Source organism: Sorghum bicolor, chromosome 2, assembly GCF_000003195.3.
Source record: "Sorghum bicolor cultivar BTx623 chromosome 2, Sorghum_bicolor_NCBIv3, whole genome shotgun sequence".
Taxonomy (NCBI): Eukaryota; Viridiplantae; Streptophyta; class Magnoliopsida; order Poales; family Poaceae; genus Sorghum; species Sorghum bicolor.
Window position 1 is genome coordinate 65,443,808 of NC_012871.2, and position 22,177 is coordinate 65,465,984.

The following is a 22,177-nucleotide window of genomic DNA, read 5'->3' on the forward strand; positions in this document are numbered from 1 at the left end:
TACCGTACAGTTTGTTCCGAGGTCAAGAAGGAGGCTATCAGGGGAACGTTAAGGTCCGGATCCGGATCAGCAGAACTCGACGGATGAACTCTGAAACCACTGCAAAAAGAACTGGAAAAGAGAATCATAGCGGTTTTGTCGTTCTGCTAATTTAACTTGTTGATGTATGATGATAGTAGTTTAACAAAAAGTTAAACGCACGGAAGGTCCATCCCAAACTGATAGGCCTTCGATGCAGTATTTAACTACAAATTTCACAAAACACAGCCCACCTGTTATGCAACACTGCAAACCTACAGGATTGTGATGTGATGTTACCGGCGTCAATCAAGTCAGATGTAAACTCCACCAGATCTTCTTGTTTATCCGAGAAGTAATATAATGGACCTCAGTCAGACGGGTGTACTATGACTATGGAGTTTTCACATCCTGTTGGTCCCAGCCTCGCAGGCTGGTTATCCTCGTGCCCCCACAGCCTTTAAGCAGTCAGGATGTGCTCCAATATTGGATTCCGGTAGCCTTGGCCTGCAGTCTCATGGATGAAACGGTCGAGCTCTCGAGTGTGCGTCATGCACTTATAAATATAAAACAGGCCCGCAGCTTGCTGAGGCCTTGTTTAGTTCCCAAAATTTTTCAAGATTCTCCGTCACATCGAATCTTGTGGCACATGCATGAAGCATTAAATATAGACGAAAACAAAAACTAATTACGCAGTTTATCTGTAAATCGCGAGACGAATCTTTTGATCTTAGTTAGTCTATGATTGTATAATATTTGCCACAAACAAACGAAAGTGCTAAATTTTTGTCAAACTAAACAAGGCCTGAAGTGCTGGTGCTTGCTCGCTCACCAATCGCCATTGCCATGTACGAGCACTGCAGTGGAGCTCGCCAAGCCCCTATCATCAGTGGCAAGATGTGCGTATGGTCGTATAAATGGAAGCACGGACCACGGGGCTACTGGACACTAGTGTTTTGTGTTCTCCGAAATGGAGTACTCCTACCTACAGTACATGGATACCTCTCGACCTGAAATATATGTAATGCCAAAATGGTGTAGTGTAGTGTAGCACAACGTAGGGCCTTTGGCGGCAGAGATCAGTGATCAAACAGGCCCACGTGATCGTTGTTAAGTCGCGCATACAGTTGGTCATGCGTCAGAATACAGTTTTTTTTTTCTCTCTCTCTCTCTCACGCGTGGCAGAACTAACAGCTCAGTCAGTCACTCTCACACACTCCTCATGCTGCTGTATCGATGGAGATCTGTGTACCAATTAACCAACCCGTCCAGGCGGTTACGTTACGCCAATGATAAAACGTCGAACTGGGCGCTATCGCGCAGTCTCGCAAACTGTTGAGCCTTGAGTACACAGCGCGTGGTCTCTGACTCGCAGCTAGCAGCCGAGCATGAACTTGTGCCGGGCAGCCGGGCACGGCAAAGGCAGTCTCGTGATCGCGACAGGTCGGTATAACTGCCAGCGTCTCTTTTTCCTCCACTTTTTTTTTTTTGACTGCATTATCATCATCATCATCATCATCATCATCATCAAAGGCAGTCTCTCTGGCAACCTTTTTGCTCTCAGCCACCCGGGCATGAACTTGTGCAAATGCAGGTAGCATGTGAAAGATTGACGAAACCTCTGCTGCTGCCACCACCGTACCCGGGGCGCTGGGGTTGTGGGGGTACGGTGCACAGTAACAGCTACAGTCCGGTGAACAAGGACTCCTTGAGACTTTTTGATCGATCGAGTAACAGGACTTTTGAGACTTGAGAGATGCAAGGCACTGAACACCGATAGAAATCGTGAAAACGTGCGGAGTACGTACGTAGGTAGGTACAGTAGAATACCTACCAGATGAAACGGACACGGGACGGGTGTCTACAGTGTAGTATTTGACACCGGAACCGGAGAAGGAGGCGGCGTTGGACTTTGCGTGTCGCGCGGCAAGTGGCAGCGGGCCGGCATCGCCGCGCCAACAGCGACTCGGGCGAACGAGAGCCGTACCCGTACGTACGCTCCGGAGTCCGGACCCCCGGGGCCGTCCGGGAGGTCTCACTCATTCACTCCAGTTCTCTCTGGAAAGCTCAACAAGCCGCAAATCTGCAGGCGCGATCATTTGGTAGTCGTAGCGATACCAGCACCGATACAGCCAGGCATGCGTTCGTGCGCGGAGAAATTTCGCTTCGCCAGCTTCTTGAATTTGAACTTTTTATAGCGCACGTAGCAGGATTGCAAATTGAGAGTCGCCGGGGTACCAGAAAAGTGGTACTCTACTCTTTGTTTACGGGGTGTCACTGTCACCAATCATTATTGATGGGTTCGTACGGCATCGGTGAGGAGGAGTTGCCGTACGTGTACGTGTTCCTGTTCTGAATGGGCTTGGAAGAACTCGGAGCCTCACCGGTGCAGTGCTCGAGAGAGGGGCGCACGGCGGAGGAGGACGGGCGACGGGGCATGCCGCATGCAGGAATCGATGGAGGCGCACTAGCAGGCCCGGGCGCGGTGCAGCGGATGCGGTGCCAACTAGGGATGTCAACGGGAGGTAAGCTAGCGGTGAAACCAAATACTTTGGTCGCTCTTAACTTCTAGCTCAGGTTAATTATGAAAACAGATATAGAGAGAGAGTTCATAAAGTTTTATCTAGATGAAACCCGATGTCACTGTTACAAACATAGAAAATAACGTGGCAATCTTGGTAATTGTGTATTAAACTCTCTAAGGTGAAGTAGTGATGGGCAAATATTCTAAGCATACCCTTGGTCGATTCAGAACGGCATGTAGCCGAGAACGAAATCTCCACGTAATTTTTTACCATGTATAAATATAGACATAAAAAATGATTGCTAGATAATTTCCACTCTAAAAATATTGATGATATATATAATTGCCAAGGGATCTATTTTATTTTCTAAAAATTACTCTTCTATACTAATACGATATTATAAAATATAATATAAAGTAACCTCTAAATTACCACATTAATGAACTGTCATTATGATGCATAATCTAAAGAATCACTTGAAGAACATGATGTATTCCACTAGCATTTACATCTAAATGGGCAATTCTAGATGAAATCACATTATTAGGCTCCGAATATTGATATCCCTAATGTCAAGAAATATAATGCTTGTGTAAACTAGAAACTAAAAGCCTCTTTAAAATTCAATATCTTTAATTATATCGCGACTACGTTGATACATTATTTTGACATAGGATATGTGAAATTGCAAAACACACAGAGCTATTACCTAGGTGGCTACTAGATTAGCAAACCCTATATTGTACCACATATGTTTGAAAACTAGTTATAAGGTACTAGCAATGATCAAGTTGTTTGCTTTGCTAGAGAGGGTGCGCTACTTCTTAAGGCTATGTTTGGTGGAGCTCCCAGAGGCCGGCTTTTTAGTGCAACTGTAGCAGAGCCAGGAGGAGCCACTGAACCATAGCTTCTATGGCTCATCTCTTGCGTTTGCCGGAGTCGGAGCCTTTTTCCCAACCAGCATAGGGATCTGCAGTGCCTAATAGTAACGCACAGGAGACTAATTAAGAGCAGGAGCCAAAGCTTGCAGGAAGCTGCACCAAACCGTGGTCTTTGTGGTAAGGCCTTGTTTAGTTCACCCGAAATTTAAAAAGTTTTCAAGATTCTCTGTCATATCGAATCTTGCGGCACATGCATTAAACATTAAATATAGACAAAAACAAAAACTAATCATACAGTTTAACTGGAAATCACACAGTTAGTCCATGATTGGATAATATTTGTCAAATAAAAACGAAAATGCTACAGTACCGAAATCCGAAATTTTTTCGGAACTAAACAAGGCCTAAAATAGAAATGATACTGAGTTGTTTTCTAAAAGAATATATTTTTTATGTGCAACTTATTTAGGGTTTAGTTGTGATGATGTTGCAACATTTGGGATAGACGGCCAGGTTATTTTTTTCTAGGCACACGAGTAGTGATCTGGTTTACAAATTTATAGTTACTAGAGAATATGTTGGCATCTCCAACAGTTTGTCAAACCAACTTGCTATTCTTCATGTTTTTAGCAACAACAGTTTGGCAAATGACTTGCTAAAATTTGGCAACTTGTCATTTCCTACCTCCACCCGCGCATATATGCGCGTCGATCTCAACTTGTCATCTAGTTTGCCATCCGGTAAAAACTAGGCCAACAGGGGCAAGTGGCGTGCTCTCTGCACGCGGTCCATACAATTTCAGCATGCATGCATGATCTCGCAGTATATGCATTGTCTCGAATAGCAAACTGTTGGAGATACAATCTTTTTTCACTTGCCATATGTTTTAGCAAACTTGCCGAATCATAAGATTTGCCAAGTAATTTTTGACAAATTGTTGGAGACATCAAGTTAGTTTCCAAAAGAAATGAGATGGCAAACCTATGTATGCCAGTCTGTATCCTCTATTCAAAGACAATACATGAGCTACACTAGAACATTTTTATCCACCTGAGAACACACAAAACAAAACATATATGTCATATCAACTCAAACGAATTATAACACTACACAAACGTTACAAACACAAAGCCATATATCCTAGGGGGCATGCATATCTCTCATCTCTCTATATTTCCCTATATCAGAGAAATAAAAACAAAAAACAAAACTCTTCACAAAATGGTTAAAACAAACTGCTACATATATAATATAGGAGAAGCCCTAGGGGTTTCACTTTCTTTGCCAGAGACTTAAGTCAATACCCGAACCACCACATGAGCATATCAAGCTTGAGCAATAGTAAAACATGTTTGCTCAAGCAATTAAAGCCTAGCACGCGGTTCGTTCTTGACTTAATCCCTGTGTACCTCACCCCATATATTGCTCTATATGCAACATATACTCCACACTATATAATTTATTTTAATCTTCTTTCACTGCCTCTCAAGCACCAGTTCGTTCCCTTAATTGCATCCTCTGAAAGCGACGAGCTCAACCCTGCCTCGAGCTAAGCATTTGACATGGCATCCGTCTCCGTGGTCCTTCAGTGAGAATCGGTGGCCGCCGGAATGCATGTCAAATGCCCGCTAGCTTAGGGCGTGACAATGCTGGCCTGGAGCGCAGACTTGATCTTCTGGATGGTGCAGGAGAGCAGGTTGCTGACGGTCTCCACCGACTCCACGGTGAGCTTCGCGGTGGGCAGGTTGTTCACCAGGATCTGGAATGCCACCGTGACCAGAGAACCGCCGGTGCTGCTGTTGCCGCCGCCGCTGCAGTTTGGTGAACCTTGGGCGGGGTTTGACGACTGGCAATGGCCGTCCGGAAGGATGGCAAACCCGGAGGGGAGGAGAGAGACGTATGCGGAGTCGCCACCGTTCATGACGACATGCATGGACTGCACGTCCACCGGAGCGTACACCACCAGAGAGCCGGATGGGTCTGTGCAGGTCTCCTGTAAGATGAGCATGTTGTTTTGGTTGCCACTTGTTGCCTGCAACATCTCAAAAACGAGAGTATCAGATACTGAAGAGAACAAACGCATTTGACTTTTGAACTTAAAAAAAGTGCACCAAAATTGTATTATGAACTTGGTAATAAGCGCACCGTTGTAAAATATGTGATTAGAAATTCACCAGTGCAATAGTAAATCGACATCAGTTTGGGTAAAAAATGTAATCAACGTCAGTTTGGGTAAAAAAATATGTATGTAATCAGCATTGGAAGGGATAAAACACAGCTTGTGAATCTGAGATTATATCAATCAGAACATGTTGCGCCTCAAAAAACAAAGGGGACTGAGGAGATCAAGAAATTACTTGCTGGGTCCTAAAAACCTTTTAGAAGTCAAATAATTTTCATGCTTGACCAAATTTACATAAAAAAATTAAAATCTATGGTACAGAATAAGTATCACTAGTTTAATCATAGAATATCCTTTCATATTAAACCTGTTTAGATATAATACAGATACTAATTTTCTATAAATTAATTAAACTTAAAAATTGATTTATTTTAAATCTAGAATTGTATTTTTTTCACTGAGGAGTACTGTAGTTCAGAGGGGAAGATAAAGGTAGGCTTTTGTGAGCACAAGGACAAGGGCAGCCACGCATGCTTCCAAACACACACAGGAAAGCTGACAGGAGCTTTTTCTCACAAAGGTCAACCATGCCCCAGTTTCTGGTAAACAGCCAGTATTTAACCTTTTCTCTTTTGTCGTCTTCTTCATGTCATGCTGTCTCTAAACCCATGCAATACTGCAATGCATGCATGTACCCACAAATCCGGCACCATGGTACTGTAAGTACCACACTAGATGAAAAGACAGTATTGCATTTCAATGCGGTAACAAATAAAAGTCCAAGAGATTATAGTTCATTTAATCGCGATTGTAAAAATGGCAGTGAAAAGTAATTAAGGAGCCAGTGCTTACATTTGGGCGGAGGAGGGAGACGGCGTTGCCGTGGTGCTGGCCCTTGGCGATGTGGTCCATCTCCTGCATGGCCTCACCGTTGGCCAGGATGTCCCACTCGCCGCGGCGCTGCTCGTCGCGGAGGTAGTCGAACACGCGCTGCGGGGACGTGACCGGCAGCCGCACCGACGTGGTGGCGCTCAGCACCACGCCGGGGGGCTCCCCGGGCGCCCCCACGCTCTGCCGCGCCATCATGCGCACCTTCTCCTCCCCCTCGCCCGCGGCGCCGCCGCCGCCGTTCCCGGCGCTGCTTCCTCCTCCTCCCTCACCGACGCCGCGCCACTCGTCCAGGCGCCGCCACTTCTGCGCCGCCGACGCGCACACGCCCGCGCAGAAGTTGTCCGTCATCCGCTGCGCCAGCTTCAGCATGCTCCTCCGCCCCACCGGCGTGATCGCTGCCATTATATATCCATGCATGTTCACCGCCGTCGCCGCCATTGTTAACCACATCGTCTATATATCAATGATGAAAGTGAGCAGTAGTAAGTTACTCACCGGCGTGGTCGCGGGCAGGGAGAGAGTTGGAGCAGAGGATGGCGAGGTACTGGCACTGGCGCTGGAGCGAGGCGAGCCAGCGGCGCGCGCCAAGGGCCTGGCCGGATTGGAGCAGCGGGCGGTAGAGCTGGTGCACGACGGCCTCGTCGTACTCCGCGTGAACAACCCACGTGACCTGTGGGCAGCACGCACAGTACAGAGCAGCGTTAGCATAGCACGGGTGGTAGCTCTCCCAGTGTGCCGTCACTTGGCCATGGCCACTTGCCGCCGCGACAGCGCAGTAATGGCGGATCGGAAGCAGGTAAAAGGCCTCTTGTGCCGCTGGCCACGGGCGGAAGGTAGAGACGCGCAAGAAATGGCAACGATAAGATGGATCGAAGGGCGGCGTACGTACGCCAATTTTGCAAGCGGACAAGCTAGCAATGCGGTACGTACGAATGCACCGCAACAGGATGCTGCGTGTCTATCGTCGTGTCATCTATAAACAAGCATCGATTGGCCACAGGACGCAGGAGTCAGAAGTTCAGGGCTCAGAAGGAACCCAGTTTGACCCACTGCAAAGTGCAGAACCCTAGCTAGCTGCAAAGGCATCATGCATACTGCTCGTGCTAGTACCCGAATACAGAAGCACTACTGCAGGAAACGATATGTTAACGCACAGCAAACGAACAAGATCTACAACCGAGACATGTTCATGGGTCATGAGAGGTTTGGACTCTATCGACGACCCCATTACATTACAGGTCGCATTCGTGCACTCACAAGCTCTCGGCACTCGATCGGCAGTGACGACGATTAAACAGCATGATGATATCCCCTAAAAAACTGGATCTACGAGACCAAACGACGCCCGGCCCGAGAGATGGCATTTCAGCGCTCGTACAGTAGCGGAAGCATCGAAATGTTTAAAGAAAATCATGTGATACCCTAGGCTAGATGCCCATGCTACAGGTCAAGCTCTCGCTGCGGGTCAGCCGGCCGGCCGGCGGCCACTCGCACACGTCTCGGCGCGCTGCGCCCTGGGCCCCGGGCTACGAGAGCATTGACCTGCCGCACCTCTCCGTCCTGGGTGGAAGCACCGATTGGTGCATGCGCAGGGCGCAGCAGTGGCGCCGCGCGGCCGGGCCGGCCTTGGATTCATCACTCGCAGACTCGTTTGCGCACGCGTCGTGGCAGCATAAAATACTGGGCCGCGGCCGCCGCTCTAAATGCGAGCGTAACTCGCGCACTGTAGCCGCCACATGCCGCTGCGCCGTGCGGATTTATGACGGCCGAATCGGACGACGGTGGAGCACAACACACAACAGCCATGGTAACGGCCAGGCCGGGCCGCGGTGTACTACGTAACGTACCTTGGAGTAGCCGTTATTCATGTCCTGCACGATGCAGCCGGTGGGGAGCAGGCGGCAGCCCATGTACCCGGCGGCGCCGCCGTTGTGCGCGTGGTGGTGGTGGTGGTTGCCGCCGCCGTCGGGTCGGAGGATGGCGTCCACCGAGACGTCGACCACGGCCCACAGCCCCTCGGCGTGCTGCTTGCAGAACCGAAGGAAGACCACCTCGCGGATCGGCACCAGCGGCGACAGCACCTGCAGCTCCGCGTGCATCTGCATGCATCGATCCCAGAAAAAGCACGTACGTACGTCGTCACACGTCGCGTACGCGATTGAGCGAGCAGCCGTAGTATATATTGGCGAGTAGAGAAGGCGTGTGTGCGTGCGCGCGAGAGCATGGCGGCATTGCGTGACGAAAGTGTGTGGTACGTGTGGGCAACGAACGGGGTGGATGACTCACCAGCTGGATTGACCCGCTGCGCGTGCCGCCCATGCCGCTAGAGATGATGTCCGTCGTGCTCGCCCTCGCCACGATGCACGGGAACATCTCCGACCACCGAGCCTGCACGAAACATGTCTACGTGTATGTCATCGTGCCAGTGCCAGCGTCTCGGAATGGAACGACACGTAGTACGTAGCATACTACGCCATTAGCATGGAAGAACACCACACACAATGGCTCCCTGGTTGCGTACATACCGCGTCCATGAGGCTGTCTACGAGGTCCACGCTGCTGATTATGGCGATGCCAGCCTCGCGGGTAGCCTCGGAGACGTAGCCGGCGGGGCTCGGGCCGAACACCCGGGCGAACGCTCGGTGGTACTCGTCGAAGTTGAGCGTCTCCAGGCCGCCGCCGCCGTCCGGGCTGCGGAGCCAGAGCGGCTCGTCCATCTGCGCCACTTTCATGAGCTCCTCCATTGCGGCGAGCCCCAGCTCGAGGAGGACGGTGCGGTCGATGCCGTCGGCCGCCCCGTGCATCGCGCCGTCGAGGGCGCCGATGCCCACGGGCAGGCGCATGGCCGCCGCCGAACCCACGGGGCCGGGCAGGCCGCCGGCGCCCATTAGGTCGGGGAGGGGCTGCAGCGCGGACGCGCCGAGGGGGCCGAGCCCGAAGCCGCCGTTGGTGCCGACGCCGAGCTCGAGGCCGGAGCACCCTTGCAGGGACATGGAGCTGCCGGAGGAGATTGGGCGGCCGAGGAACTTGCCGGCGAGGGCGCAGACGCGGTCCAGCTCGTCCTTGAGCCGCGCGTTCTCTATGCGGAGGTGCTGCTCCTCCAGCGACACCTCGCCGAGCACGGCCGCGCCGCCGCAGTTGGTGCAGATGGGGTTGCGCATGGCCTCCCGGATCGTCATGTTCTCCGCCCGCAGCTTGTCGTTCTCCTGCCTCAGCAGCGCGTTCTCGTGCCGCTCGATCTGCGTCTGCGAAGCAAAGACATAAAATTGTCAGTCATCACACACGCAGACGCAGCCCGACACTACTGACACATGTGTAGGTCGTCCATGGCCTGATTGATCGGCTGATTATATTCGCGCTCCGAACCTTCATCTGCGTGCGGCGATTCTGGAACCAGAACTTGACCTGGCGGCTCTCTAGGTTGAGCCGCTTGCTGAGCTCCATCCTTTGCTTCTCGTCGGGATGGGGGCACTCCTTGAACACACTGCGTGCATCCATATGCTTATCATTATAGGTCTAAAAAACTCATGAGAAATAAAGATTTCTTCGTCCATATTCTGGGCTGTGATAATATAATATAGGCGACATGACATACGCTTCGAGTTCTTGGATTTGCTGCGGTGTGTGGCGATGGTATCGCTTCTTCTTCTTGCGCGGGTTACTGTTGTCCGGGTCGAGCTCGTCACCGGAGGCGCCGTCGACGTTGTCGCTGCCTGACCGGCTGTCGTTCTCGTCCTCCCCCCGGGCGCGGCCCAGCGAGTCGCCGTCGCCTCCGCTCGCGCTCCCGCCGCTGCCAATCAAGCCCATACGACTCAAGTCGGCCAGTTGCCCCCCTTCCATGTTCGTTTGCTAGAACAACCAACAAAATCAGTCAGACACTACATGAGGTCAACAAAGAATCAGAAAAAAAAAATCAGAGAAGAAGCCATCGTAGTGACTGTACGTACCAGGCCGAGGGAGAGGCCGGTGGCGCCGAATCCGCCGGGTTTCGGTAGAGGCGGGGCGGGGATAAGGCGGCTGGGGTTGTGCATGCCCGTGCCGCCTCCCCCCGTAGCGTCGTAGGAGAAGACGCCGGAGCCGGCGGCGCCATCGAACATGCCGCCGAAGCTCATCAAGAGCGGACTGCAAGTCACAGCGAAACGAAGACTGGTTTTTCTCCTCCACTCGTGGCTAAAATCTCTCTGCCCACGATCCTACCAAACCCGCTCCGCGGATCCCCTCAGATCCCAAGGAATTATTAAAAAAATTTTATGAGGTGAGAGGCAAAGAAGGCACGCAATAAATTAAAAACAGGAGGAGCGCAGCCACGCAGCCGCCGATGGCCTGGCTGGAGCAAATATGGAAGGGAATCAGCATGGAACGAACAACGTCACGGAATGGAAAGAAAGAAACTCGAGTTGGGTTGGGTAGGGCAGAAGGAACGCGAGACGCGTCGTCCACCTAAAAATAGGCGTCGAAAGCTCTGAAGAACTCGCGCGGTGCCAAACTCCGCCGCCGCCGTCACAACGGCGGCGATGGCGACCCCCTGACGAATCCTTCGAAACCCTCACTCAGGCCAGGAAGAAGACGCAGCAGCTAATTAAAGAAGACGAGAGCAGACGAGCAGGGAAGGACGACGAAGAGGAAGAATGGGCGCGAGGGAGAGGGAGTGGGAGTGCGAGAGAGCTCGAGAGGCTGGCCGTGGCTATGGCTACGGGGTAGATAAAGCGGGGGACATGTGGAGCGCGTCTACGAGGGAGCCGCCAGCAGGTAGCGCTGTGGCCTCGCGGGGCAGATAAAAAGAGGGAGACGACGGCGTCGTGCACCGCCGAAGAAAAGAAAACCGGAGTCAGGCTGGCCATGTAAACCCGTAAACCAGCGTGAAAAGGCTGTGTTTTTTCGGAGCGTTTTCGAGGCCAAACCCCAGACGGAGGAAACGAACAAGGGCCCCAGGGCCGGGAGCACAAAAATCAAGTGGGGCTGACTCGCACACGCAGGCGAGCGCGAGAGTCAAATGGCCCCCACCGATGCACCACCACGCCATGCCCCATGGGCCGGTTACAACGTAGGCCGCGGCTCGACTTGTGCTTACTTTCACACTGCCACACAGATCTGTCAATGGCCAACAAACGATTGTGAGTGTGAGCTCAACAAGGGGGGACCGCCTATGTGGATTGTCACGATTGGAAGGATGCCCAAGTACAACAGCGACCAATTTTTATGCTTCAGAAATTAAGATGATGGAGGCGAGGAGAGGAAAAAAAAAAACGTAACAGGGCTTTATACCCCCCCCCCCCCCCCCTACTTCGCTGTCAGCCGTGCTGTAGCGATCAGAGGAGGCGCGAAAATGCCGTGGAAAAAAGCGGATGGCACGCACGGCGGAGCCCGGCCGGGTGCCAGAAAGGAGGGGAGGGTGAACGTGACGGGGACTTCTCACGGGCGGTGCTGGGCTGGACTAGTGGCTGGCTGGCTCATTCAATCGAGACGCCGTACGGGTCCCCCGTCCGTGCCCCCCCGCGCGCGAAGTGCCGTGTCTGCCCCCCCTGCGCGGCTGGGCGGATGGCCGATCTGACGGGCACGGGCGCACGGAGCGGGGGGCAAGTCCGGGAGCGCCGGAGTAAATGAGGCGCGCGGCGGCGGTGGGGGTGGGATTTTTCTGGTGCGACGTCCGGGGGGGAGGCGGGACGCAAAGGCAACTCACTCCTCCTACTCCTCTACTACGTTCGGTTCGCGAGACGGGGCCGTTGGGACTCTCTCGGCTCGGCTGGCACGGCGAGGCGGGAGTAAATGCCGCGCGCGAGCGCGAGCAGCGTGCAGGGGTACGACACGACGGGCACACCGCGGCACGGCACCCCCACCCCCGCGACGCGCCGAGCAGAGCGGTGTACGGCTACTCGCTACAAGGGTCAAGGGGAGCTACTGCTAGTAGGTGGCACCGCGTTGGCGGGCCGGCCGGGAGAGATCAGAGGCGCCCGCGCGGGGCACGGGCGGCGTGGGTCGAGCCGTGGATGGATCGGAGGTGGGGGCGCGCTATATTGGGCGCGTGAGGGCAGGTGACGCGGTGCTCGCTCGCTCCATCGGCACGTACTTGTTGCTGCTGTTACGCTACTGTTGTGGTGCGTGTGTCTCGCGGTGGTACTACGACCGCGCCGCTGACACGCGGGTGACGAGTGACGAACGTGTCGTCGGTGCACGGGCGCGCGCACCAGATGGGGCTAGGCAAAAACCACGCTGTACTACTTTTCTCGGCTGATTCATGATTCACTGGAGAAGCCGTAGGTATGTGCTGTGCTGTGCTGTGTGTTCCACGGCGATGGAAAAACTTTCAAAAGATGACAACCTAGGGAGAGGGACACATACACGTTGGTATGGATCGAGTACTACTAGGTGGTGATCATATGACACCTGCACCCCCATAATTAGAGCTGGCTATACGTTTCGGTATTCCCAGCTGTAAATGACGCATGTTGCAAAGTCAATAGTACACAACACAGGCGGGGCCAAATAAAATCTCTCCAACTATTTGGGTACGCCGTTTATGGAAACTCGTTTATTTCATACTATACACAGGTTCCAATTGGATCACCCGTTGGATTATCCCGGTGTCAATGGCTATCTGCTATCCTAATAAAATCACTACCCATTTGGACACGCCGGTTGTTTTCAGCATTTCCTGCTTGTGGTCCAAGATGATTTTGGGGGTCTTGCACTTCACATGCCATATGCCAGGCCCTATTTGGTATGAGGATCAAAAAATAAACCTTGAGTTGTTTCTTCTGAAGTTGAACTAGCTCTATAGAATCATTGTACATTTCCTTGGTTGCTCCAAGAAAAATGGATATTGTGGTTGAGTGCTAAACGAAATCGCCATGGTAAATAACTCATTTTCTTGATTGTTAGTCCAAACCACCAAGGTAATCCATGTTCGTCGAGTGTCATTACGAACCACCAAAGTAATTACTCATTTTCTTGGGTGGTATTTGAAATTACCAAGGTAGTTCATATTTTCTTGAGTGTTATTTGAAACAGCCAAGGTAATCTATATTTTCTTGGGTGTAACTGAAAACGTCCAAGAAAATTCTCAGAGCTCTAAAATTAATTTTCTAGAATTTTTCACATGACCTCGGATGGAGATACGACCTAAATCAAAGTTATAGTATTCTATGAGATTTAAAACTTTTTATTTTAATCTTTTTATATTTGAAATCGTTTAGAATCTCAAATATACTCGTTACAAGATTCAATAAACTAAAGACAAAAGAAAAGAATAATTCACTTAGTTAGAAATTACTTCAAGGCGTATTTGCATGTGTTCATCTAAAACTATAGGTTGCAAGTTTGATTCCTAGCAAACGCATGAAAGTTGGCTTTTGTTGATTTATGCTTTTTTTTTGTGCTCTTGCTCTATATTTCCTTGGAGGTTGCTGGCCGTCAAAAAAACTATCCTTGACGCTTACAAATGTTTCTTTACAAGTTGTCAGCCCTCTAGTAAACTAGTTTACATGGTGGTTGGAATTTTTTTTGTCGCTTTAGCAAATTAGGTGTGGTCCTACTTTTCTTGGCAGCCAGCCTCTAAAGAAAATCATCCTTGAGTGCCAAAATCACTAAGCAAAACAATTTCCGGTCCTCTATCCTCTATCCTTGACGGAATGTGCTTACGACTTTATAGCCAAGTATCATTGACTTCGTTGTTTAGCTATGTTTTGGCGGTTTTGGGTGTTCAAGCTAATTTGGGATTCTAGTAGTGAAACGTTTTGCGTTCCAAATTGAGAGACATAATATATATTCCAGATTAAGAGACATAATGTATTAATATAGAAGAATCCTTAGAAATAAGAATGTTAATATAAGCATGGTTTGATAATCTAGTGGCTATAGGCTTGCTGTTCTATCCTCTTTTGGTTGTGGGATGTCGTAACGTTCTTGCATATCATTCCTAGCTTTCCTCTAGGGTTTGTGTTTCTCTCTCTCACTCTCTCTCTCATCTCTCTCTTCCTCTTTTTCCACGATGTGTACGCTTCACTTTTCTCTCATTGTTGATGGATAATGATCGTTGGTTTCAATTATTGTGTGGCTAGACAATAGTAGGATGGAACCAGATGCATGCTCGTTTGTGCGGATCGTTTAGAATATGAGAATAGTATGTGTGTTATATAACTAAGGTTGATCAGGATTTAGCACTCGTCATTGACTTGTTGGATTCAATCCAAGGGTGAAGCTAGAGTAAACTCAAGAGGAGGAACTTGTCTTGGATGAGTGTACCTAATTTTTTTGCTGTGAAGTTACATGTATGATAAAATATTTATGGTAAATTGCTGCCTTTTTTCACTTATAGCAGGTGTGCCTGCACGGCGCACCCACTATTATCTAAGTAGCCCGTCCCTTATCCGTACAACAACGTCCACAATGACCCAATGATGAAAATAACAATTTCTATAACAAAATATTTGGCTTCTAACATATGTCTTTAATTTGTAGAGAAAAAGCTGCTTAGAAGAAGGGAAGCTTCCAAGCCTCCCGAAGACGGAAGCCCTGAAGCCGACGCCACTATTTCACGAACGTTCAGTGGAAACAAAAGCAACGGTCAATTTCTGACAGCACTGATATAACCCTATTACTTCTCTCACTTCGTTCTCCTTCTCTGGCAATGATGTGAGCATTGACATAACCTACAAAAGCCATTTTTTAAAATGCTATAACTTAAAAACGGTGTGTCCATTTTTAATTTCGATGGCACTAGTGTGTTCTACACGATGAGACGAATAAAACTAGACCCCACTTACATATGTTTCGAAGAATTTTGTTCTACAAATAACTTATATGTACTAACTTAGGATATATAATTTAGAACATATAAGTTAGAACACACCATTTACATGTAATAGCTTATGTGTACCAAATAATCAGATATAACTTAGAAAGTATAACTTAGAATATATAACTTATAATGTATAACTTATAACTTATACGAAACCTTGAAAACGCAAGAGTTATGAAACACATTTTATTTATAAAAAGTTATTAAACACAAAGGACAAATGAACTAAGTTATACCTTATGACAAAACTTGCAAACACAAAAGTTATTAACATACAAAGGAACGAATTAACTTATAACTTATATCAAAACTTACAAACATAAAAAATGATGAAATCTAACTTGTGTAGACAAGTTATTCCATGTAACTTGTGTATATAAGTTAATCAATACAATTTATGTGCATAAGTTGTAAAGTTATATGTTATTGTAATTTAACACATAAATTTCTATGTAAAAAAATCTTCGAAATATATGTAAGTAGGATCTAGTTTTGTTCATCTTGTCACGAAGAATACATTGGTGCAAACAGAATGAAAATTGGATAAACCGTTTGGAAGTTATAGTAATTTAAAATAAATGATTTGCAATTTTGAGATGACGTCAATAGGACGTCAGCGGAGTGGAAGACGCTGAGATCGTTCGCTGGATTAGTTTCTAATGAACGTTCACTAGAATGGATCTGGGCCCTGAAGCCCATGAGGTGAGCCTCAAGTGAAGATCCACCGTCGAGCCTAGTGAAATGCATGGGCTATTTTGACCAATAGCCTTCGCCGAAGAATATTGCTAGAATGAGAATAAAAATCTATCGATCTATCCTAAATTATAAGGCATTTGATTTTTTACATCAAATTTGATCATTTGTCTTACTAAAAAATTTATACAAAATATTATTTATTTTGACGTGGCTTCGTTTGTTAATAATTTTTTTAATAATGACTTAAATTTGACTATGTAATTTTTTTGAATAAGACGAGTGATTGAATTTAGAATAAAAAAGTCAAACGTTTTATAATTTAAGATGTATGGAGTAATTTGGTTGAGTTTAGGTAACTGAACATCACTACATTCAGCCTATTCACTGCCAGTCGTTTAACAATATTTTTTTCTCACAACAAATCAGCTAATAATATTTTCTGTCATGGCTTATCGGCTAAACGGGAACGCTGGCCAGTCTATTGTTTTGTGATGATAGCTAGCTTTACGGACTTTATTTTTACCGTGTGGGAAACAGGGCACAGGGCGTAGCCTATGCCGGAGTACGTACGCTAGCTAGGCTCTGAACTCCTTGAACAACAGGGCAAGTAGTGAAGCTCAGGCTTTTGTCAAAAAAAAAAAAAAGCTCAGGCCTTGTTTAGTTCACCCTAAAACTAAAAAGTTTTTAAGATTTTCCGTCACATCGAATCTTGTGACACATGTATGAAATATTAAGTATAGAAAAAATAAAAACTAATTACACATTTTAGCTGTAAATCACGAGACGGATCTTTTGATCCTAGTTAGTCCATAATTGAATAGTATTTATCACAAACAAACGAAAAGTGCTACAGTATCGAAAACTTTTCACTTTTCGGAACTAAACAAGGCCTCATTCTGATGATGGGTCTCGGATGCTGGCTAGCAACAAATGACTTTGGCAGCATCCGATGCACTGCAAACATCTTCTCCCAACATTAAGTGGCACTGTTTCTGCATTGATACAATTTCTGTACTCTTCCAGAGGAACCAGAAAAAAAATCATTTCTCATTTATGGGCAGTACTCAGAAGTTATACCATACCCCTGGAGGACTTCATAATTTAACTTTTAAATATATAAGACGACAATGGCTTCAAGCGTCTAAATATTAAGCCACTTGCTCTTCAAGGAATTATTAATCGACGGATCGACCAACATGCATGCATGCATCGATATGATGATGTGCGATGCTACTTGGCGGGCTGTAGATAGATTCTTAATATAATTGCAGAGTTGCAGTGCTCCTGCCTCGTGCACTCCTGCTCCGCGACGACTGCACTCGTGCCATCGGCCATGAGCCCGGAGCTGGCTGGCTACTGCGAGAGGCGCGGGACGACGTGGCCTGCGGACGGATCGACGCGACGTCGGCCCTGGGCTGGCGAAGGGGGGTTGCATGCGGCGCGCGGCGAGGGCGGGTTGCATGCGCAATGCAACAGAGGATTACGTCGCGACGACACGCCCAAGCAAAGCAGTATCGATCGGCACTCCGGCAGGTTCCACTTGCATCGGTGCCGGTTGGTGACCGGCGAGTCGATCAGATGGTGGGCGTGGCGAGGAAAACACCAGACCAACATCGTGCAGTGCAGCTACCAGTTCGATCTTGCCGCCGTTGCAGTTTCCGCTCCCTGGAACCCGAACTGCTGTGGGCAACTTGCAAGAGGAAGAGTGAATTCGATGTGCCTTCTCCTCTGACGCCTCCATCCCTCTTTCAAGGAGATGCCTGCCGTTGGTTGGTGTGAGAAGACTCTTGACTGAAAATGAGACCAGTGCATGCGATGCGCCGTGTATTCATAGCCTAAGACCAGTCTCAATGCATAGTTTCATGACACAGTTACCAAGACTATAAACTAGGTAACCGAGCTACAGAGGTTTCATGGGGATGAAACTCCTCTCTCATCTGATGAAACTCCTTCATTTAATGACCATGCCAAATCAGCAATTTTGCTTATGTGGCACTCAGGCCAGTCTCGGTGGAGAGTTTCATGGTGTTGTTTCCAAGACTGCCATGTCATGTGAATTGAAATAAAACTTGGATGAAACATCCACTCTCAATGGAGAGTTTCATTTCATAGTTTCGTGTGCATTTAATACCAAGACTCATAGAGAGTTGGTAATCGTGCCAAGAGAGTTTTATATAGATGAAACTCATTTCTTCTCTCTTTTCTTAAATACACAGCCATGTCATAAAAAAAATCCTGGCCTAACTGATCACTCGTCAGCTGGTTTCATTGCAGCACAGCAGCAGCTGCTGCAGCCATGAATGTGCGCTTTCGACCGCCATAGACCGCAGGAAAGCCGCAGCCATCTTGATTGCATGTCTTGGAGTGCGGGAGACCATTTAAAGGGCCCTGCAAAAGCACGCAGTTTCGTTGCAGTCAGCACCCATCAGCAGGCCAGCGTGTCATCAACATGACATCAAGGCGCTGAAGAGGACGGGCGAGTGCGACTGAAGACTAGCGTAGCTTGACTTGGGCCGCGACGTCCGAATAACGCTGGAGCCAGCCTGAACTCTCCCATCTTCAGTTCAGAAACACTTGTAACACCCCACTCATGATCTATTCTACTGCAAATACAGAAAATACAGGAGCACTACTGAAGAAACAAGTGAGCCTGCAGGAAGGAGGAAGGGGATCGGGTGAGGTGGTGTGGTGTGGTGTTGTCCTTGCCGCTGACGAAGTGCTTGAACCATCTGGGTTAGGAGTACGTTGTGATCTGAACAGGGATCGGTGAATCCATAGAAAAAGAAATGCATTGTTCTGACAAAGACACGGTGACTGTAAGTGCTTGGAGATGACGTTTGATGAACGCGTTTCTCCTAATCTGGTTGCTCACCAACACCGAAGATGTAGTAGCTGAAGTGATGGCGGATCCCGGACCTCTCCTGCATTTTAGGCCCATGGTAGGTGACAGCGTTTCGTGACTCGTGAGTCGAGTACCTGAGTTCTTCCTGGGCCATTCTCCGTTGTGTTTGGGCCATTCCTTTCTGAATCCGGGAACATCTGTGCAATTGCCACTGGATGAGCACGGCGACGAGTGGTCTCCACGTACTACTCAACTTCAGGGCTGATTCAGGATGAATTTCAGTGCAACTGGCATTCATGAAACCAAGACGAAATTCGTCACAGAATCCACGCGCCACATCATTCGATCTTCAATTTCTAGAGTTGTCATAAGTCAAACTTTTTAAACTTTGACCAAATTTCTAGAAAAAAATACTAAGATTTATAGTATCAAATTAGTATTATTAGATTCATCATAGAATATATTTTCATATAATGTGCATTTTATATTATAGATGTTGTTATTCTTTTCTATAAAGTTAGTCAAACTTTACGGATCCTAGGAATTGATTCTTTCGTGGACGAAGGGAGTACTGCTATTTTGCTTTGATTTTGATTCCAAGACCTTGTGTGAACACAAATACGGACGTGACATTCGTTCAAAATGAAAAATATCTGTATTCTGCTACGCCCGCAGCTGACCATGGACTGGAACAGAACAGTGATGTGCAGATTTGTGGTACATGTGCGTGCAAATTTCTGTGTTGGCTCAAGGAAATTCTACCGGAGCAGTTAAAATTATATGTTTCTAGTGTTGATTATACAGGACTCAAGATACTCGGTCCAAGAAAATTCTACAAAACAGTTGTGAAATATATATACTGTTTCTAACGTTGATTATCCAGGACGGAAGAACTCAGTCCAAGTCCAACAAGAGGGAGCAGTGGGCCAATTTCTTTACGATGCACCAATCTAGTCCAACTGATCAAGCCTAACAGGTCCAATAATGAACAATGCCCAAGGGCAATTTCCGTGTGAAGTGTAAACCATGCTTGAGGCAATTGTGTGAGAAGAGCTAGGCAACATGAAGAACAGCAGAAAATACAGCAAATTATTTGACAATCTTTCTTAAATTCTTCGAATCGCCCGATGCATGAACAAAATCTGAAAACGACCCTGAATACTGGCCAGTAATGATCAGATATATTTTCATCAGATCGTAGAAGAACATTAGATCCAACTGCAAGATCAGACAGGCATTGGCGCATTGCAACCCTGAAACCAACATTAGATCCAGTAGAATATTTTGGTCTATATACACAGCGCTACTAGATGTTAGTAGTAGCAAGCCGAATCGGCTAGCACCCGACGGGGTAACCCATGACGGCACCAGCCGGCGCGGCGGGCTTCCCCTGCTCCACGGCGGCGGCGCCACAGCACGAACCACTCCCGCTCGCGCCGGCGGCGTCCACCACGGCCTTCCCGGTCGCTGCCGGCGGGAACACCGCCTTTCCTTCGGCCGGAAGCGGCGCGACACCGTCGAGCCTCTTGACGGTGATGTTGACGATGCCGTTCCGGCGCCGCATCATCCCGCGCTCGGCGGAGCCGAACAGCCGGTAGCTGAGGCAATGCAGGTGGCCCGGGGGCCCGACGGTGAAGTCCTCGACGGGGACGCGCGCCGCCGCCACGGTCTCCGACTTGCCCCCGGCGTGGGCGCGGCAGATCTCGACGTCCAACCAGCGCGCGCCGGCCGGCAGCGCCACGCGCACCGCCTCGCCCCAGTGCGGGTAGCCGTGGCAGTCCGGGTCCTGGTCGACGCGGGTGGGCGCGGAGGACGACGGCGTGTGGACCACGGCGTAGGCGCCGTGGCACAGGGGACGACCCGACGGGACCCGGACGTCCTCCCCGGACACGATCGTCACCTCGAGGGTCATCAACGGCATTGTCGCCACCACCTTGTGCGACATGATCGACTGCGGCGGACTCGATCGACGGCGGCGGCGCAGAAAACTGGCTGGGTGGTGATTACTCGATCGACCGACGGGGAACAACACGATGTAGTCGGGGCGATTTATATGGAGGGGAAATGGGAACGGACGGAGACGAGGCGGCGCTGGTGGATTCGGACCCGTTGCCGCGTCGAGACGCCTTTTTTTTTTTTTTTATCCCAACAGCGTCGACACGCGTTGGAATTTGGTTGTCCGCTGCGAAGCTTCGTTCGGATCACGGCGTTACTTCACGCCGTGGATCAATTGCCTTTCCGATACAAGGATGATGCCGAATTGAACGGCCGTGGAAGTTTCCGCATGGCTCATTTCAGTCGTTCGTGCAATGCTGATAATAACGGATAAGCGCGTCTCATGTACGGATAATCTCGTACTACGCGCAGTTGCCTCGAGCGTGCATGGAAATCATAAAATAAGACCGCATTGCAATGCATGGCACGTATAATTAAAAAAAGGTACGAAAAATCTACACGGTATGTTTGATTGGCGTGTTAAAGTTTAATTGTTACTGTAGTAGTATAGTGTCTAATTATAGAGGTTCGTCTCATAAATTACTCGCTATCTATATTTTTAGTTTCGTATACATATGACAGAGGGTAAAGTTTACTAAGAGCGACTAAACAGGGCCTAAGCTTTTTATATCACGCGGGTCAAAACAACACGTCAACCATTCCCGTGAACCCAAGACTCACGCTGTCATCATGCACAAAATTGAGAACCCTGGCGGTACGGCTTTTGCTTAGGCCTTGTTTAGTTCTTTTTTCTTTTGTAAAATAAACATTATAGCACTTGTGTTGGTATTTGATAAATATTATCTAATTATAAACTATTTAGTTTTAAAAGATTCATCTCGTAAATTACAGACAAACTGTGTAATTAGTTACTCTCTCCGTTTCAAATTATAAGTCCTTCCAAGAATCTTGGAAAGTAAAAGCATTTTTAAGTTTGACAAAAAATATAAAGAGAAATATAAAGATTTATGTCATAAAATAGGTAAACTATGAAAATATAACTAACAAAGAATCTAATGATACTTGGTTTGTACAAAAAATGTTATTATTTTGCTATATAAATTTGGTCAAACTTGAAAAAACTTTGACTCTCCAAGATTCTTGGAATGATTTATAATTTGGGACGGAGGGAGTATTATTTTTATTTATATTTAATGCTCTATGCATATGTCACAAGATTCGAAGTGATAGAAAATCTGAAAAGTTTTGTAAAATTTGTTGGGAACTAAACAAGGCTTTAGAAGCCTAGCGGCCAGGAAAGCCGCTATTTGCTCCTCCTCCTAAGGCCTTGTTTAGTTCCCGTGAGAAAACTTTTACGGCTACTATATCACTTTCATTTCTATATGGCAATTACTGTTCAATTCTGTACTAATTAGACGATTTAATGTGACGAGAAATTTTTAAAAATGT

At 48.1% G+C, this 22,177-nt stretch overlaps 2 protein-coding genes across 2 annotated transcripts; both read right to left on the minus strand.

Moving 5' to 3' along the window:
- Nucleotides 4,386-11,246, minus strand: LOC8059030 (homeobox-leucine zipper protein ROC6). The gene is made up of 9 exons (XM_002462656.2): nucleotides 10,385-11,246; nucleotides 10,033-10,286; nucleotides 9,804-9,921; nucleotides 8,963-9,682; nucleotides 8,724-8,825; nucleotides 8,285-8,536; nucleotides 6,933-7,107; nucleotides 6,399-6,832; nucleotides 4,386-5,456 (listed from the first exon to the last, which is right to left on the minus strand). Exons 1-9 carry the CDS (start codon nucleotides 10,547-10,549, stop codon nucleotides 5,058-5,060), a joined length of 2,619 nt encoding a protein of 872 aa, XP_002462701.1. The 5' UTR covers nucleotides 10,550-11,246; the 3' UTR covers nucleotides 4,386-5,057.
- Nucleotides 19,853-21,543, minus strand: LOC8054880. Its single transcript, XM_002462657.2, has one exon. The coding sequence runs from the start codon at nucleotides 20,715-20,717 to the stop codon at nucleotides 20,109-20,111; it is 609 nt and encodes a 202-aa protein (XP_002462702.2). The 5' UTR covers nucleotides 20,718-21,543; the 3' UTR covers nucleotides 19,853-20,108.